This window comes from Ostrinia nubilalis, chromosome 10, assembly GCF_963855985.1.
Source record: "Ostrinia nubilalis chromosome 10, ilOstNubi1.1, whole genome shotgun sequence".
NCBI lineage: Eukaryota > Metazoa > Arthropoda > Insecta > Lepidoptera > Crambidae > Ostrinia > Ostrinia nubilalis.
Genome location: NC_087097.1, coordinates 14,498,745 through 14,516,483, shown reverse-complemented (window position 1 = coordinate 14,516,483; position 17,739 = coordinate 14,498,745). Strand labels below are relative to the sequence as shown.

General features: G+C 48.0%; 1 protein-coding gene across 1 annotated transcript; it reads left to right on the top strand.

Moving 5' to 3' along the window:
* The first annotated feature begins 3 nt into the window (after positions 1 to 3).
* Positions 4 to 17,434, top strand: LOC135075456 (uncharacterized). Its single transcript, XM_063969896.1, has 13 exons — positions 4 to 24; positions 133 to 255; positions 1,570 to 1,707; positions 5,555 to 5,647; positions 9,542 to 9,634; positions 10,494 to 10,728; positions 11,497 to 11,694; positions 12,405 to 12,602; positions 13,269 to 13,466; positions 14,149 to 14,346; positions 14,866 to 15,063; positions 15,683 to 15,864; positions 17,429 to 17,434. The coding sequence occupies exons 1-13, from the start codon at positions 4 to 6 to the stop codon at positions 17,432 to 17,434; spliced, it is 1,881 nt and encodes a 626-aa protein (XP_063825966.1).
* The last annotated feature ends 305 nt before the right edge of the window (positions 17,435 to 17,739 follow it).

Genomic DNA, 17,739 nt, shown 5'->3' with positions numbered 1-17,739 from the left:
GAGATGCACCTGCCGCCTAAACAGGTACGCCCCGCGGAAGCCCCGTGAACGCCCCGCGCATCACCCGCCGTCGCCCTGAGCCGCGCCACGAAGAGATGCACCCGCCGCCTAAACAGGTACGCCCCGCGGAAGCCCCACTCACGAACCGCTAACCCCCCGCGGCCGGAGCCCCCGAGGCCGGAGCCCCACTCGCGCCCGGAGCCCCGCCGCCGGCCCGAGCCGCGCCATGAAGAGATGCACCCGCCGCCTAAACAGGTACGCCCCGCGGAAGCCCCGCTCACGAACCGCTAACGCCTCGCGGCCGGAGCCCCACGCGCGCCCGGAGCCGCGCCATGAGGAGATGCACCCGCCGCCTAAACAGGTACGCCCCGCGGATGCCCCGCGAACGCCCCACAAATGCCCCGCGGTCGGCACAGGCACCGCCGCCGCCCCGGGCCGCGTAATGTAGAGATGCACCTGCCGCCCAAACAGGTACGCCCCGCTGACGCCCCGCGGAAGCCCCGTCACCGACCCTGGGCCCAATCATGATAAGATGCACCCGCCACCTAAACTGGTACGCCCCGCGGAAGCCCCGCTCACGAGCCGCTAACGCCCCGCGGCCGGAGCCCCCGCGGCCGGTGCCCCACGCGCGCTCGGAGCCCCGCCGGCGCCCCGAGCCGCGCCATGAAGAGATGCACCCGCCGCCTAAACAGGTACGCCCCGCGGAAGCCCCGTGAACGCCCCACAAATGCCCCGCGGTCGGAACAAGCCCCGCCGCCGCCCCGGGCCGCGTAATGTAGAGATGCAACTGCCGCCTAAACAGGTACGCCCCGCAAATGTCTCGCGAACGACACACAAATGCCCCGCGGTCGCCCCGGGCCGCGCCATGAAGAGATGCACCCGCCGCCTAAACAGGTAGGCCTCGTTGACGGCCCGCGAACGCCCCGCGGAAGTCTCGAGTCGCGCCATGAGGAGATGCACCCGCCGCCTACAGGTACTCCCCGCTGACGCTCCGCGGACGCCCCACAAATGCCCCGCGGTCGCCTCGGGCCGCGCCATGAAGAGATGCACCCGCCGCCAAAACAGGTACGCCCCGCGGAAGCCCCACCGCCGTCCCGAGCCGCGCCACGGGATGCACCCGCCGACTAAACAGGTACGCCCCGCAAACTGTTACTGTTAAGCCATAATAAAGGTACAGTAACACATGCTTATAAAATGTCATGCTTGTATAACGGCAACTTAACATTATGTTGACCTTATACAATCAAGCTACATACATCTTTTGACAAGAAAATCGTTATTTACACACGACTTTCGATCTCATTGACAATCAAAACTAGTGACAATTCTACAGGGTGTTAGGTAAATGGGTATATGAGCCGACAATAGCCCATAATTTTCATACAAAATAAATTTTATAAAATCTGTTTTTTTTTGATGAAAATTTAAATATTTAAAATGAAGATATCAATTTTCTGACTTCACCATACCATTTATATGACCATGTTAACATGGGCTAGTGTCGGCTCATATACCCATTTACCTAACACCCTGTATATCTGAAACTAAAATCTTCCTTTTGAATTCCAGGTGGAAAGACTGGCATCCCCTAGTCCCCGATTGCCCCCACCACCCCCCTACCCTGAGATCTCACTACTCCCCGTCACTACCACACAAGAGAGCCAGACTTCCCAACAAAACTCATTGCTGCACGGCATACTGACCAAGGTAAGAAATGGACTGTATTGCACATGGAATTGAGTTACTTTTTGCTTGTAGTCATGTGTCAGCTTCATTTTTTATGGATGATTCTTTAGTTGGTCAAAAGCGATTTTTGCACTTTAATTGAAACAAGCGAAAGATTTCACAAATACATACCATATGTGGGTAACAGGTTCGTGCGAATCATGGCAATATTATTTGTTTATAGAGATTTAATATTCGCCGTGACCTGTCTCAAAATGTAAAAAAAGAATTAAACCTTAAGTGCTTGCACACGTTGACTCGCGGGCGCGGGCGCGGGCGCGGTGACGAAATATCAAACATATGTAGTGATTCCAAGTGTTCACGTACGAAACGCACGTGCGGTCTAACTAGCGGGCAAGCTAGCGACTGGCGCGCGCGGAGCGCTCGCGGTAATTTCAACGCGTGAAGATGTTTGTGTGTGTTCATGTCAAACTAGCGGCGGCGCGCGCGTTTCACTCACGACACGACGTCAGGTAAGTTCAACCAGTTTGATCTTGTCGCTAGAAACGATAGCACGTTTTTATCATGTCGTTCAATACAGAAGAGTTTATTAGTGCTATTCAGGCTAGAACTCCTATTTGGCAAAGTAAGTCATCATATGAACAGAAATGTTGTTTAGTTGATAACGATAATATTAATTAAATTAAATAATAAAGAGGAACCTTGTTTGAATTTGATTTTGATTGAAAATTATAAATTACTTACTAAGAAAATCTTTTTTTTAAACTCACCTTATAGTTACAAAACACCAATTCTAATTTTTAGCATCTCCCACTTTAGGTATGAATTTTCGGTTAAAAATTAAAGATCGTCGTCCATAATTCGACCTCTGATAATACGTCACAATCGCGCGAACGCCTAGTCGTCAATATGAACACGAGCTCGCGACGTTACCCGCGCCCGCGCCCGCGCCCGCGCCCGCGCGTGCCTACGTGAACAAGCACTAAGTGCTTGCACACGTTGACTCGCGGGCGCGGGCGCGGGCGCGGTGACGAAATATCAAACATATGTAGTGATTCCAAGTGTTCACGTACGAAACGCACGTGCGGTCTAACTAGCGAGCAAGCTAGCGACTGGCGCGCGCGGAGCGCTCGCGGTAATTTCAACGCGTGAAGATGTTTGTGTGTGTTCATGTCAAACTAGCGGCGGCGCGCGCGTTTCACTCACGACGTCAGGTAAGTTCAACCAGTTTGATCTTGTCGCTAGAAACGATAGCACGTTTTTATCATGTCGTTCAATACAGAAGAGTTTATTAGTGCTATTCAGGCTAGAACTCCTATTTGGCAAAGTAAACACAGTCATCATATGAACAGAAATGTTGTTTAGTTGATAACGATAATATTAATTAAATTAAATAATAAAGAGGAACCTTGTTTGAATTTGATTTTGATTGAAAATTATAAGTTACTTACTAAGAAAATCTTTTTTTTAAACTCACCTTATAGTTACAAATAGTCTTTCTTCGGGCTTTATACTTTTATGAAAATTTGTGTCTACTTTTGAAATATCACTCCTTATTGAATCCAGTATGTAATCAAAACAGTTGACACTCATCCTGGTATATCCAAAAAACCTTGAAGGATGTTCTCTCAAATTACGATATAAAGTATGAAATTCACCATACCGTTCTCTTTCTTTATTAATCTCGTGCACACCAATTCTAATTTTTAGCATCTCCCACTTTAGGTATGAATTTTCGGTTAAAAATAAAAGATCGTCGTCCATAATTCGACCTCTGACAATACGTCACAATCGCGCGAACGCCTGGTCGTCAATATGAACACGAGCTCGCGACGTTACCCGCGCCCGCGCCCGCGCCCGCGCCCGCGCCCGCGCCCGCGCCCGCGCCCGCGCGTGCCTACGTGAACAAGCACTAAGAAAAAGGATCAGAATCTATTGGCAGATAAATTTTGCTGGCGAACTTTCTAGAACCATTCCTTGAGCCTGAGTCTTCAGTAACACAGCAACATTTTATAATAGCTTAAAATTTAGAATTAATATAAAAAGTAGCTCTCATTGATTTTGGAAAGGTACAACTGCACTGCTTTTTCGACATAAATTCTATCAAAAAATAATTTGCAACTTTATTACTTTATTTTCTTGTCATATAGCGTGCACTTTTCTCTATAACCTAATAGATTTCTTTTCCACTTCATATTTATTTCGTATCCTTTGCATCTGCAATCTATTTTTGTAACCATCAGAGAGCCAATAATTTTCTAATCTTGTCTAGTACGCATAAACCTGTTATTTCGCTTTTGTGTGACTAAACATTCATCCGATATTTCACAGTGCAATTGATATTACGTGACGATGACATTGCGTTTGAAGCTTTGGCGCTGTCCTACGTGGGCGACCCGGGCGATTCCGTTTATTAGTTAATTCGTACGATTTTAGCTCTAAAACTAATACTAATATGTCGTATAACATACATTATTGATTATCATTTGAATAAATTCACAATCATCAATCGTTTTAACTATCTCTAATGAATGACTATAATTTACAAATCAAGTCTAAAATTATAATAAATAACCGTGTGTCACTTCAACAATTTCACTATCTTTGGACTTAAAATTTCCCGCCTTTCATCGACTTCTTGGCGGGAAAGTGAAGGATGTCTAGCAGTTTTGTTTTGCTAACGCACATGCAAATGAAACAAAACAGTGCAACATCACTTATTCCTTCAAAAAGTCCGCGTGAGTTTTCAGTAAAATCCCACATGTTACTGAAACGGGGATATCTGATAATTATCAAATGAAATTAAAGAAAATATCTTCTTTATTTCGCACTGGCCATGCGCAAACTGCGTGAAGCCACAGAAAAATAAACTCGCGTCGACCACGTAGCGTCGCTTGCGTTGCTTTCGCGCATGCGCTGCGTTGCCGCGTTGCCCCCATAAAGTTGATATTCCTTCGGAATAGAGCAACAACCTCGAGCTGTCAAACGAAATCGATTTTAGGATGTCACTGGATGTCATTGGTGTGTCAGTTTTTAGGATTATTGCACTGTTTTGTACAAAATCAATCACTGAACCAGTCACCATGTTTCTGAAGCACATTTCTCTTAAACATCCACGTTTTCACTCGCGTAAAATCTGAAAAAATCTCAGAGCTTCAGCTTCTTTCAGCGTGCCAATGAGTGCTAACGACCTGTCAAATAGTAGCAAAAAAATGGTTCTGTTACGTCACTTACGTCGCATCACGCATATCTTTTTATCAGTGTTGCTGTTACGGGACTATTCTGACCTCTCGTTCCAACCGCTGCAACTCCTGTGTAGCCAGGATCTACAGCTTGACCGCCATAAAAAAAAACCAACCAATGAAGGTCAAGTTTGTCCCGGGGGAAAGTTAAACTGTAATTTTACCCGCAACGAAGTTAATCAGAATAACATAGGAGTTCGAAATTAAGGTTGTGTGTGTGGGTGTTGCTGCTAGTGACATCTTGCTCGCTCAGTCCTCTGTTGCTCTTTTCCGCTAGGTATATTAACTTTTTGCCCAATTGGGTATTTGACACCATTTCCCAATAATTCTAAAGCACAACTTTTTTAAAAAGACACTTCTTTCTGGTCTTAAAAACTTAATTAATTTTTAATTACCTGTAAATTACGATTTTTCGTTGCATTATAATTGAAAAAAGTAGTTTCATTGAGTTGATAAAATTGTGACGTCACATGCTAGTATTGCCGTACAAAATCTATGGGAGAGTGTCGTTTTGACAGTTTTAAAAAGTACGTCAATTGATTGGTGGTGTCAAATACCCTATTGCCCGCGTTGTATCGCCCGGTCGCCCGCGCCCGACAGCCGCCTTACGAAGCACCGTTCCGCAGGCGCCCGCCTCTCAGACGTACTCGCCGACGTTGGCTAAACTGCTTACGTCGCCGGAACGACGACAGGCGTTGTCCCCTTTCGGTCAGGCCAAGGTACCACCTCACTGTGTATAAACAATTGGTGTTGATTGGCCTCGATCTTCCAAATTCAAAATTTAGTTTTTAAGTGTTGTGCGTTTTGCTTTTAAACGGCCGGTTCGCGTTAGTGAATTATTAAGAGACAAGTTTTTGTTTTCTGAGGTAATTTTTTTTATTTTTTTAAACTGGCAACTATATTATTGAGAAAATATCGAGAAATTATTATCTTAAATGTTGAAAAAAGAAAGTAATAATTGTCAAGTTAAAATAAAATAATATATTTGTGTTTATAAAACAAAAAATCTGATGAAGAAAATCAAAACTTGTTTCATTAAATGCATATCGTACTTAAACTTTTTAAAATTTCAATTATTTACGGCTGTTTAAAAAGCAAAATATTGATCCAAAATTGGACTCAAAATTATTAACGAAAATGGCAATGCTCATTGAATGTGCCACCTCATGATCATGTTTGCATTACACTGTCATTAATTTGTATCTAATGTATTTCAAATACATATTAACTACGTATGTATTTGAAGTCAGCACATTGATGATGAGACGCAAATTGTGTGTTGGTGATGATGATGATCCTAGTTGGTGATAGATACTTTTTTCAAACAAGCTGGCGCGAACAGAACGCGAATTTGTCACCTGTCAATTTGACGTTTCTTTGTTTTATAAAAACCTCCATTCGTTCGTCAAAATTTCTTTCCAGCCAGCTTGTTTGACCCAAAAAGTTCTTAATGTGATATAATGATGCACTGGGTGATAATATTTTTGAAAAAACATTAAGATACTAAATATTTTTTAATTATATTCGATCTTTGGATAGACCTCTTTGCTAGCTTCGCTTTGCCTGTGCAGTCGGAGACCTTCAACGTAGTCTGTATTTTCGGATCTACCACTCGTAGAAAGACTCGAAAATGCTGATTAATATTACATTAGTATTAGCAGGCCTGTTCATCTCCGCGAGTTTACATCGAAAACAAAACACGCACGATTGCCCCCTACAGGAGTACCACAGTATATATATGAGCTAAAGCAGTACGGAAACTAGGCCCTTTCGGCGAGTTAAATACCTACACTTCAATTGAGTGTGAGGGTTGTCGCGCGGAGTCGTCCGCGCGCGTCCCTTTATCTGAAGTTTTTAGAGTGACTAGATATTCAGCTCATTGGCTATAACGATACCGTTTTTTAACGTTTTAGATTTTTCTCCATTAACAGTACTTAGTTTTAAAAAAAATGTGTAAGGTAATAAAAAAAACGTTCAACAATTCAACATAAATACGATGTCTTTATTTTTTGTTAGTTAGGTATAAGAAGTTACATATAAACTAGCAAATCAAAATCGAATCAAATTACTTATCAAATAGAACAGATAAATTGTTAAGAAGCGTAATTACGTAATTAATTAAGCATTTTATTTAAAAAGTAATATCAAACTATTTTCACCTTTCATTAAACGCAATACACTCGTGGCATGTTTTTAAAAATACAGCGGACAGCGCATGCAATACAATTATTATTAAATTAAAAACAACGCGCGCGACTTGCGCGCGCCACCCGCGACGGATGGACTGCGAGGTTCGCTTAGAGCTCGTGTAAAGCGTGCGTCTGTGTGCGTGAGTCTGATTTCGAGCGTTTGTATGAAGCTTCCGTACTGTTTGATTTATCTACTGTGGGAGTACTATTCGACAAGGCCTCACATACGAGCGAACATTGACTCACGCACGCGTATTCTTGTGTATGATGGAAAAAAATAAAGAAAATGGTGTACTAAATACTGTGCAGTATTTAACTGCCTAAATAATAATAAAAACACAGAATGTACTTTTTTTAGTTGCCTGAAGACACTGAGAGGTAAATAAGTAGTTAATATTATTCATGATAATTCATGCTAAATCATGTATTTCCTCCGCCATTTTCTGCAGATTGGCACCTCACGTCACATCATTTTACCGAAGTCAGCCCTATAGCTTCGGCGCAGTACCGATCACTGACGTTTGTCAACAAAACTTCTGACAAACTTGCTTGACTCTTGAGACAAGCTAAATTACACCATATTGTTAATGACATTGAGCATACATTTTTTTAAATACCTTCGCGAAGTAAAACTTCTGTACGTAGTACTTATTATTATTCTGTGGTATTAGTAAGAAGAAATGTACAAATATGATGCTACAGTTACCTTGCTGTTAGTAGAGACTACCTGCAGAAACGAAGCTAGCTACCCGATTACTATAGTCTGACCGTTTGACTGACACCATATCAAAGAATACAAAGACATGTATTTAGAATAATCTCGCAATCTTCTTCGTTCAGTAACAGTAGAAAGAAGAATGTTAGTTTATTTTCAAAGTATGGGTAATGGGCATTTAAAAAAAATGTATTTAATTTAATTTCGAGGGTTTTGTGCTTGTTTTTGTTTGTGAATGTTATTGCTGGTTAACTTAAAATTATGTTGTGATGTTTATATGTATGTCAAGATATTTTGTATCGTTTTTTTCACTGGGTGGGAGTTGTTAAATTACTTATCACGTACTACGGTCAGGCTATAGAACGTCTTTCTAAAGGTCGACTGCTAAGGCCAGGTATACACAATACGCTCCACCCATTTGCGTTCTAGTGGGTGCCTAGCCTTACAGTAGTGGGTGGGTCAGTTCTGTGTCACGTGCTGTCAAACTTTGTGACATGTAGATTGGAATGTCATTGTTGCGATGTTGTCAATTTGTCAAGTCAAACCAAAAAATGATTTCAACGCGCGTAGCTTAAGCCTAAATCGTGACATGGTCATTCGATTCTACATCATATAGATGACCTACACTGAACTGTCCCACCAAACTCATTGACAGGGAGGCGCCACCATCGTTCAACTAGGTATATAGTTTCTAACATGGCAAAAATCGGAACCAGCGATCCGGTATTGACGGTGGCGCCCCCCTGTCAATGTCACGGGTGGGACAGTTCAGTGTATTGGGTCTATATCTTAACATGCCCCTAGCATAATTAGGGCTATTGTTTTTAAGCTTGCCAATTGGCGCTAAAAAAAAGGTTCTGTCACTCGCTAGTGGCTAACACATTGGCGCCAAATGGTAAGCGTAAATACGATATGAGTATTTTGGCATTTGCACTCACTTGTAAATAGCGCCACTAGAGTAAGGTCACAAAATTGATAGTAGCAGAAGACAATCAACTGTGTGTACCTACTTCATTTTGTATACGCACATAGACAGTCGCGTCTCAAGCGGGTGGCATTCGCGCTCGCACTGTTTTAGCCCATATATGCCCAGGACTATTTAAATCTCAGATTTTTATGTAATTTGGCATATTTAGTTTCTTTTTTTTATGCAAGACAAGGCAGTTATTTGACCGCAATCGCACCGGATGTTAAGTGAGATGCAGTCTAGGATGGTACATATTTGATAGGTCTGATTTATAGGCATCGCAAGAGAACTTGTACCATTTGGTCGTTTTCGTGCCTCAGGGCATATATGGGTTAGACTAGTTTGCGATTATTGGCGATTTCGTGAGCGTTGCCCGAGCGCACTTTGTATGTAGATTGTCTTCTGCTGCTATTTTGTGGTAAGGTACAATCAGTGGCGCCAACTAAAGCCTGGTCCGTGAGCACGTAGAATCCCGTCCAATGACCCCAAGCTACCCATCCCTATTGCTCGCGCGTAATTATGTTGCTGTCGCGCTCGCACACTCACTGCGGGCGCCCGTCGCACAGTCGCGACAGCAACATAATTACGCGCGAGCGATAGGGATGGGTAGCTTGGGGTCATTGGACGGGATTCTACGTGCTCATGGACCAGGCTTTACAATCAGTGCTGCGTGGCGCCAACTAGTGAGCGTACTTGGTAGTTCTTATTGCCGCCTGTAACCGTGGCTGCGCGTGGCTTACAGAGCTGCGGCGAAATCACCATCACTCCCGTTCAGCCGGCGCCGCCGCCGGCGCCCGACCCCCAGCCGGAGAAACCCGAGGAGGTCGTCCAATTGGTGAGGATATTGAGTTTTTTTTTGTTGCAAAGTCGCTCTTATTACAACAAGATACCTCAGCTTTTTTTATCCACAACGAGGAAGCTCTTGGCCTGTATCTCACCTGATGGTAAGTGACGAAAGGGCCAAAGGAACTGGCTATCTTACCTCTAACTGACGGAACACAAGAATGCTGTTAACATTGTTGTTGTAGTGACAGACTTAGATAAGATGGTGGTAGCTAGCCAGGCGGACTTAGAACAAGCCCTACCACCAACCAAACCGAACAGAAAAATTTGCCCACACTGGGAATCGAACCCGGGACCTCTGCGTCTGAAGCAGGTGGTCTTACCATTTGACCACAGAGGCGGTTAAAAAGCGAGAGTTCGAGTCCTTTGGCACTCCTTTGTGAGGAAAAGATCTCCTAAAGAAACAATTTTCCCCCACAATTTTCAACTTTTCAGTTTACAATAATGATGATAATTATGCTTACTGCTGCAGTAATTCACTGGGACAATTCACTTAATTTTTTCTCGCAAAGGTTGGCTTAGATTTCTAAAAAAAGGCTTATTCCACTATTCCCCATTGACAATCCCCGTCAACGGGGATTAGTGAACTTTTTGTTCACTATTCCCCGTTAACGCCAATTGGAGCTTATAATGTTAAAAATAAAATCCTAATATAACGGGGAATAGTGGAATAAGCCTAAAAAAAGCATGTGAAACTTATGCCCTTTTTCACTATCAATCCCTAATTTTTAAGTGATCCCTATGAAAACAAAATGTCTAATAAATATTACTATAGGGGTCACTTAAAAATTAGGGATTGATGGTGAAAACGGGCATTAGACTAATATCTAACGCGCGTGTTTTTCCAACAGCAGGACGACGAAGAGAGCCCCGGCTCGTCGGGCTCGGGCGGCGGCTCGCCCGCGGGCTCGGGCTCCGGCTCGGGCTCGGGCCGCCTCGTCATCGACGAGCAGGCGGCCGCGCAGCCCTCGCCCGACGACGCGCCGCTCTGCCAGGGCTGCCGCCGCCGCGACGCGCAGTTCGTGTGCGCCGGCTGCGCCAACCAGTGGTACTGCAGCCGCGACTGCCAGGTTTGTACAACCCTAGGTAAAGCCCGGTCGCCGAGCAGATCGAATTTCGTCTGACGACGCCTGCCGCGACTGTGCGACGGGCGGCCGCAGTGAGTGTGCGAGCGCGACAGCAATATAATTACGCGCGAGCGATAAGGAAGGTAGCTTGGGGTCATTGGACGAAATTCTATCTGCTCGGCGACGGACTTTAGTTAAGTGACTTCCAGGTACGCGTAACCCTAGGTAGTTAGGTGACTGCCAGGTATGCACAACCCTAGGTAGTTAGGTGACTGCTAGGTATGCACGACCCTAGGTAGTTAGGTATAACCCGTCGGCACCGGCGATAGAGTCGAGAGTCGACTGCACGCGCCGTATGTATAACTCCAGGTAGTTAGGTGTTGTTGTTGTTGTTTCAGCCGAAAGACGTCCACTGCTGGACAAAGGCCTCCCCCAAGGATTTCCACAAAGACCGCTCGCATCCAGGCACCTCCCGCGACCCTCACCAGATCGTCGGTCCATCTAGTGGGAGGCCTGCCCACGCTACGTCTTCCGGCTCGTGGTCGCCACTCAAGAACTTTCCTGCCCCAGCGGCCATCGGCTCTACGAGCTATGTGCCCCGCCCATTGCCACTTGATTTTAGCGATTCTGCGCGCTATCCGTGTACTTGAGTATATAAAACCTGCGACCGCTGAGAGAATACATTCCAGACTGCTCGATACGACCTATAAATAATCTTGACTGGAAGAGGGGGGCGCGGAAGACGCGGCTTTTTTGTATGGTCGAAAGGGGGTGCGTCTCAGATAAGTTTGGGAAACAACGTCGGGCTCGGGCTCCGGCTCGGGCTCGGGCCGCCTCGTCATCGACGAGCAGGCGGCCGCGCAGCCCTCGCCCGACGACGCGCCGCTCTGCCAGGGCTGCCGCCGCCGCGACGCGCAGTTCGTGTGCGCCGGCTGCGCCAACCAGTGGTACTGCAGCCGCGACTGCCAGGTTTGTGCAACCCTAGGTAAAGTCCGGTCGCCGAGCAGATAGAATTTCGTCCAATGACCCCGATGATAGTCGAGAGTCAACTGTACGCGCCGTATGTACATATAATCCTAGGTAGTTAGGTGACACAACCCTAAGTAGGTAGTTGTAGCCCCTCTTCCTCGATAATAGAGTCGCGAGTCGTTTGCATACGCCGCTGTGCCTAACCAGTGGTACTGCAGCCGCGACTGCCAGGTTTGTACAACCCTAGGTAAAGTCCGGTCGCCGAGCAGATAGAATTTCGTCCAATAACCCCAAGCTACCCATCCTTATCGCTCGCGCTTAATTATATTGCTGTCGCGACTGTGCGACGGGCGGCCGCAGTGAGTGTGCGAGCGACTTTAGTTAAGTGACTGCCAGGTATGCGTAACCCTAGGACCCTAGGTAGTTAGGTGACTGCCAGATATGCATAACCCTAGGTAGTTATAGCCTCTCTGCCCCGAGTCGCCACTCAAGAACTTTCCTGCCCCAGCGGCCTTCGGCTCTACGAGCTATGTGCCCTGCCCATTGCCACTTGATTTTAGCGATTCTTCGCGCTATCCGTGTACTTGAGTATAAAAAACCTGCGACCGCTGAGAGAATGCATTCCAGACTGCTCGATACGACCTTTAAATAATCTTGACTGGAGGAGGGGGGGCGCGGAAGACGCGGCTTTTTTGTATGGTCGAAAGGGGGTGCGTCTCAGATAAGTTTGGGAAACAACGTCGGGCTCGGGCTCCGGCTCGGGCTCGGGCCGCCTCGTCATCGACGAGCAGGCGGCCGCGCAGCCCTCGCCCGACGACGCGCCGCTCTGCCAGGGCTGCCGCCGCCGCGACGCGCAGTTCGTGTGCGCCGGCTGCGCCAACCAGTGGTACTGCAGCCGCGACTGCCAGGTATGCACAACCCTAGGTAAAGCCCGGTCGCCGAGCAGATAGAATTTCGTCCAATGACCCCGATGATAGTCGAGAGTCGACTGCACGCGCCATATGTATAACCCTAGGTAGTTAGGTGACTGCCAGATTTCCATAACCCTAGGTAGTTAGGTGACTGCCAGGTATGCACAACCCTAGGTAGTTAGGTATAACCCGTCGGCACCGGCGATACGAGTCGAGAGTCGACTGCACGCGCCGTATGTATAACCCTAGGTAGTTAGGTGTTGTTGTTGTTGTTTCAACCGAAAGACGTCCACTGCTAGACAAAGGCCTCCCCCAAGGATTTCCACAAAGACCGGTCCTGCGCCGCTCGCATCCAGGCACCTCCCGCGACCCTCACCAGATCGTCGGTCCACCTAGTGGGAGGCCTGCCCACGCTACGTCTTCCGGCTCGTGGTCGCCACTCAAGAACTTTCCTGCCCCAGCGGCCATCGGCTCTACGAGCTATGTGCCCCGCCCATTGCCACTTGATTTTAGCGATTCTTCGCGCTATCCGTGTACTTGAGTATAAAAAACCTGCGACCGCTGAGAGAATGCATTCCAGACTGCTCGATACGACCTATAAATAATCTTGACTGGAGGAGGGGGGGCGCGGAAGACGCGGCTTTTTTGTATGGTCGAAAGGGGGTGCGTCTCAGATAAGTTTGGGAAACAACGTCGGGCTCGGGCTCCGGCTCGGGCTCGGGCCGCCTCGTCATCGACGAGCAGGCGGCCGCGCAGCCCTCGCCCGACGACGCGCCGCTCTGCCAGGGCTGCCGCCGCCGCGACGCGCAGTTCGTGTGCGCCGGCTGCGCCAACCAGTGGTACTGCAGCCGCGACTGCCAGGTTTGTACAACCCTAGGTAGGTAGGCGACTGCCAGGTATGTACAACCCTAGGTAGGTAGGCGACTGCCAGGTATGCCTAACCCTAGGTAGGTAGGTATAAACCCTCGGCACTGGCGATAGAGTCGCGAGTCGTCTACACGCGCCGCTGTGCCAACCAGTGGTACTGCAGCCGCGACTGCCAGGTATGCACAACCCTAGGTAGTTAGGTATAACCCGTCGGCACCGGCGATAGAGTCGAGAGTCGACTGCACGCGCCGTATGTATAACCCTAGGTAGTTAGGTGTTGTTGTTGTTTCAACCGAAAGACGTCCACTGCTGGACAAAGGCCTCCCCCAAGGATTTCCACAAAGACCGGTCCTGCGCCGCTCGCATCCAGGCACCTTCCGCGACCCTCACCAGATCGTCGGTCCATCTAGTGGGAGGCCTGCCCACGCTACGTCTTCCGGCTCGTGGTCGCCACTCAAGAACTTTCCTGCCCCAGCGGCCATTAGCTCTACGAGCTATGTGCCCCGCCCATTGCCACTTGATTTTAGCGATTCTGCGCGCTATCCGTGTACTTGAGTATAAAAACCTGCGACCGCTGAGAGAATGCATTCCAGATTGCTCGATACGACCTGTAAATAATCTTGACTGGAGGAGGGGGGGCGCGGAAGACGCGGCTTTTTTGTATGGTCGAAAGGGGGTGCGTCTCAGATAAGTTTGGGAAACAACGTCGGGCTCGGGCTCCGGCTCGGGCTCGGGCCGCCTCGTCATCGACGAGCAGGCGGCCGCGCAGCCCTCGCCCGACGACGCGCCGCTCTGCCAGGGCTGCCGCCGCCGCGACGCGCAGTTCGTGTGCGCCGGCTGCGCCAACCAGTGGTACTGCAGCCGCGACTGCCAGGTTTGTACAACCCTAGGTAGGTAGGTGACTGCCAGGTATGCACAACCCTAGGTAGGTAGGCGACTGCCAGGTTTGTACAACCCTGAGTAGGTAGGTATAACCCCTCTTGCCTGACAATAGAGTCGCGAGTCGACTGCACGCGCCGTATGTATAACCCTAGGTGAAGCCTGGTCCGTGAGCACGTAGAATTTTGTCCAATGACCCCAAGCTACCCATCCTTATCGCTCGCGCGTAATTATGTTGCTATCGCGCTCGCACACTCACTGCGGGCGCCCGTCGCACAGTCGCGACAGCAATATAATTCCGCGCGAGCGATAAGGATGGGTAGCTTGGGGTCATTGTACAAAATTCTACGTGCTCACGGACCAGGCTTTAGTTAGGTGACTGCCAAGTATGCACAACCCTAGGTAGTTAGGTATAACCCGTCGGCACCGGCGATAGAGTCGAGAGTCGACTGCACGCGCCGTATGTATAACCCTAGGTAGTTAGGTGGCTTAGGCTTTTTTGTATGGTCGAAAGGTGCGTCTCAGATAAGTTTGGGAAACAACGTCGGGCTCGGCCTCCGGCTCGGGCTCGGGCCGCCTCGTCATCGACGAGCAGGCGGCCGCGCAGCCCTCGCCCGACGACGCGCCGCTCTGCCAGGGCTGCCGCCGCCGCGACGCGCAGTTCGTGTGCGCCGGCTGCGCCAACCAGTGGTACTGCAGCCGCGACTGCCAGGTATGTACAGCCCTAGGTAGGTAGGCGACTGCCAGGTATGCGTAACCCTAGGTAGGTAGTTAAAGCCCCTGTGCCCCGATAAAAAGGTCGCGAGTCGTCTACATACGCCGCTGTGCCCAACCAGTGGTACTTTGGTCGCGACTGCCAGGTATAGTGGCCCCTATGCCTTGGTGATAGAGTCGCGAGTCGACTGCACGAGCCGTATGTATAACCCTAGGTAGTTAGGTGTTGTTGTTGTTGTTTCAGCCGAAAGACGTCCACTGCTGGACAAAGGCCTCCCCCAAGGATTTCCACAAAGACCGCTCGCATCCAGGCACCTCCCGCGACCCTCACCAGATCGTCAGTCCACCTAGTGGGAGGCATGCCCACGCTACGTCTTCCGGCTCGTCGTCGCCACTCAAGAACTTTCCTGCCCCAGCGGCCATTAGCTCTACGAGCTATGTGCCCCGTCCATTGCCACTTGATTTTAGCGATTCTGCGCGCTATCCGTGTACTTGAGTATAAAAACCTGCGACCGCTGAGAGAATGCATTCCAGACTGCTCGATACGACCTATAAATAATCTTGACTGGAGGAGGGGGGGCGCGGAAGACGCGGCTTTTTTGTATGGTCGAAAGGGGGTGCGTCTCAGATAAGTTTGGGAAACAACGTCGGGCTCGGGCTCCGGCTCGGGCTCGGGCCGCCTCGTCATCGACGAGCAGGCGGCCGCGCAGCCCTCGCCCGACGACGCGCCGCTCTGCCAGGGCTGCCGCCGCCGCGACGCGCAGTTCGTGTGCGCCGGCTGCGCCAACCAGTGGTACTGCAGCCGCGACTGCCAGGTTTGTACAACCCTAGGTAGGTAGGTGACTGCCAGGTATGTACAACCCTAGGTAGGTAGGCGACTGCCAGGTATGCACGACCCTAGGTAGTTAGGTGACTGCCAGGTATGCACAACCCTAGGTAGTTAGGGGGCGTCCATAAATTACGTGAGACAATTTTGGCTATTTTTCAACCCCCCCGCCCCCCTTGGTGAGATTTGGTGAGATTTTGCCTGACCCCCTCCCCCACCCCCAAATCTCACGTGATATTAAAAAAATCCGAAATTATAACTGAGAAACATTTTTTTTGTGTGCTTTAACGTTGTTGCTAACGAGTGCATCAAAAAGATCTATAAAGTTTAAGATTTTAGTTCTTGAAAGTATCTGTTAGGGACGCTGTACAATCATCATACATTTAATGTATGTCATTTTTTACGCAGTCGCTAGCGGATGACGATTGTGTAAAGTCGCACTAAGCCCACTGATTACGAATAGATCCAGAAAAACACGTGTAGTGACAGCGGTTAGTACTAGGGTCACATTGTTTTTTTACAGAAGTACCTAGTCTAATTGTTCCTTTCTATAAAATCACTAATAATCTAGCAAAATCGATTTTGATAGAAAAAGAACTTGTTTTATAATTTTCTTAATTTCGTCATTTATTCTGCATTTTAGTATTCACACATGCAGACGGAAGCATTTTTAGTTGTATTTGTTTAGACTGTATAGAATAAAATGACATTATCATCATACAAATATCATTTTTTAGTCCTGACAAGGAACCCTTAATATAGTTTCGATATGTCTGGCTGTCTGTCTGTCCGAGGTTTTGCTTGGAAACTGTTGGCACTAGGGAGCTGTAATTTTGTAGAGGTATGTATGTTAATCACGACGACAAAACGGTAGAATAAAATTTTGAAAAAAAAATTTTTTTAGGGTAGCTCCCCTACATGTAAAGTGGGGATGGTTTTTTTTTTTCGTCTTCTACCCCATCGTGTGGGGTATCGTTGGATAGGTCTTTTAAAATGGCTGGGTTTCTAAGACCATTTTTCGATTTAGGGATCCGTTTGCAAAATGTTAAAGTTTAAAGTGCCAATTTTTGTCCGAGTAGGGCGTTCCCCCCCGCTAAAAACTAAACTGTTGGCTTGATAAATCTGGAAAAATTCAAGATTATAGTGCTTTTTATGAACTTTCAAGGAAAACTATAGCGGTTAAGATAGATCAGTTAGTTCAAGAGTAATAGTCGTTTTACTCATGTATTATAAAATTTCATACCTAATAAAAATTCCTTAGAAGAAAATATTAAAAGTGACTTTAGATGAAGTAATTGCTTACTTCTGATATATTGTGATAACGACGGACAACTAAGGAACCCTACACTGCGCGTGGCACGACACGCACTTGGCCAATTTTTTTACTTAAGATTTAACCCAGTTTTCTGGCAAACTATTTCTCTATTTCTTGTGGAAAAAAATACGTGATATTTCCCGAGACCCCCCCTCTCCCCCACGTGAGATTTGGTGAGGTTTTTGTTGACCCCCTCCCCCCCCTAAAAGCCTCACGTAATTTATGGACGCCCCCTTAGGTATAACCCGTCGGCACCGGCGATAGAGTCGAGAGTCGACTGCACGCGCCGTATGTATAACCCTAGGTAGTTAGGTGTTGTTGTTGTTGTTTCAGCCGAAAGACGTCCACTGCTGGACAAAGGCCTCCCCCAAGGATTTCCACAAAGACCGGTCCTGCGCCGCTCGCATCCAGGCACCTCCCGCGACCCTCACCAGATCGTCAGTCCACCTAGTGGGAGGCCTGCCCACGCTACGTCTTCCGGCTCGTGGTCGCCACTCAAAAACTTTCCTGCCCCAGCGGCCATCGGCTCTACGAGCTATGTGCCCCGCC

Excerpts from the sequence above, each read along its gene's own strand:
- LOC135075456 (XM_063969896.1), top strand. The coding sequence starts at position 4 with ATGCACCTGCCGCCTAAACAG. Across the intron at positions 5,648-9,541 it reads CCCCTTTCGGTCAGGCCAAG|AGCTGCGGCGAAATCACCAT; the intron begins GTACCACCTCAC and ends CGTGGCTTACAG. Across the intron at positions 13,467-14,148 it reads CCAGGTTTGTACAACCCTAG|TTTGGGAAACAACGTCGGGC; the intron begins GTAGGTAGGCGA and ends GTCTCAGATAAG.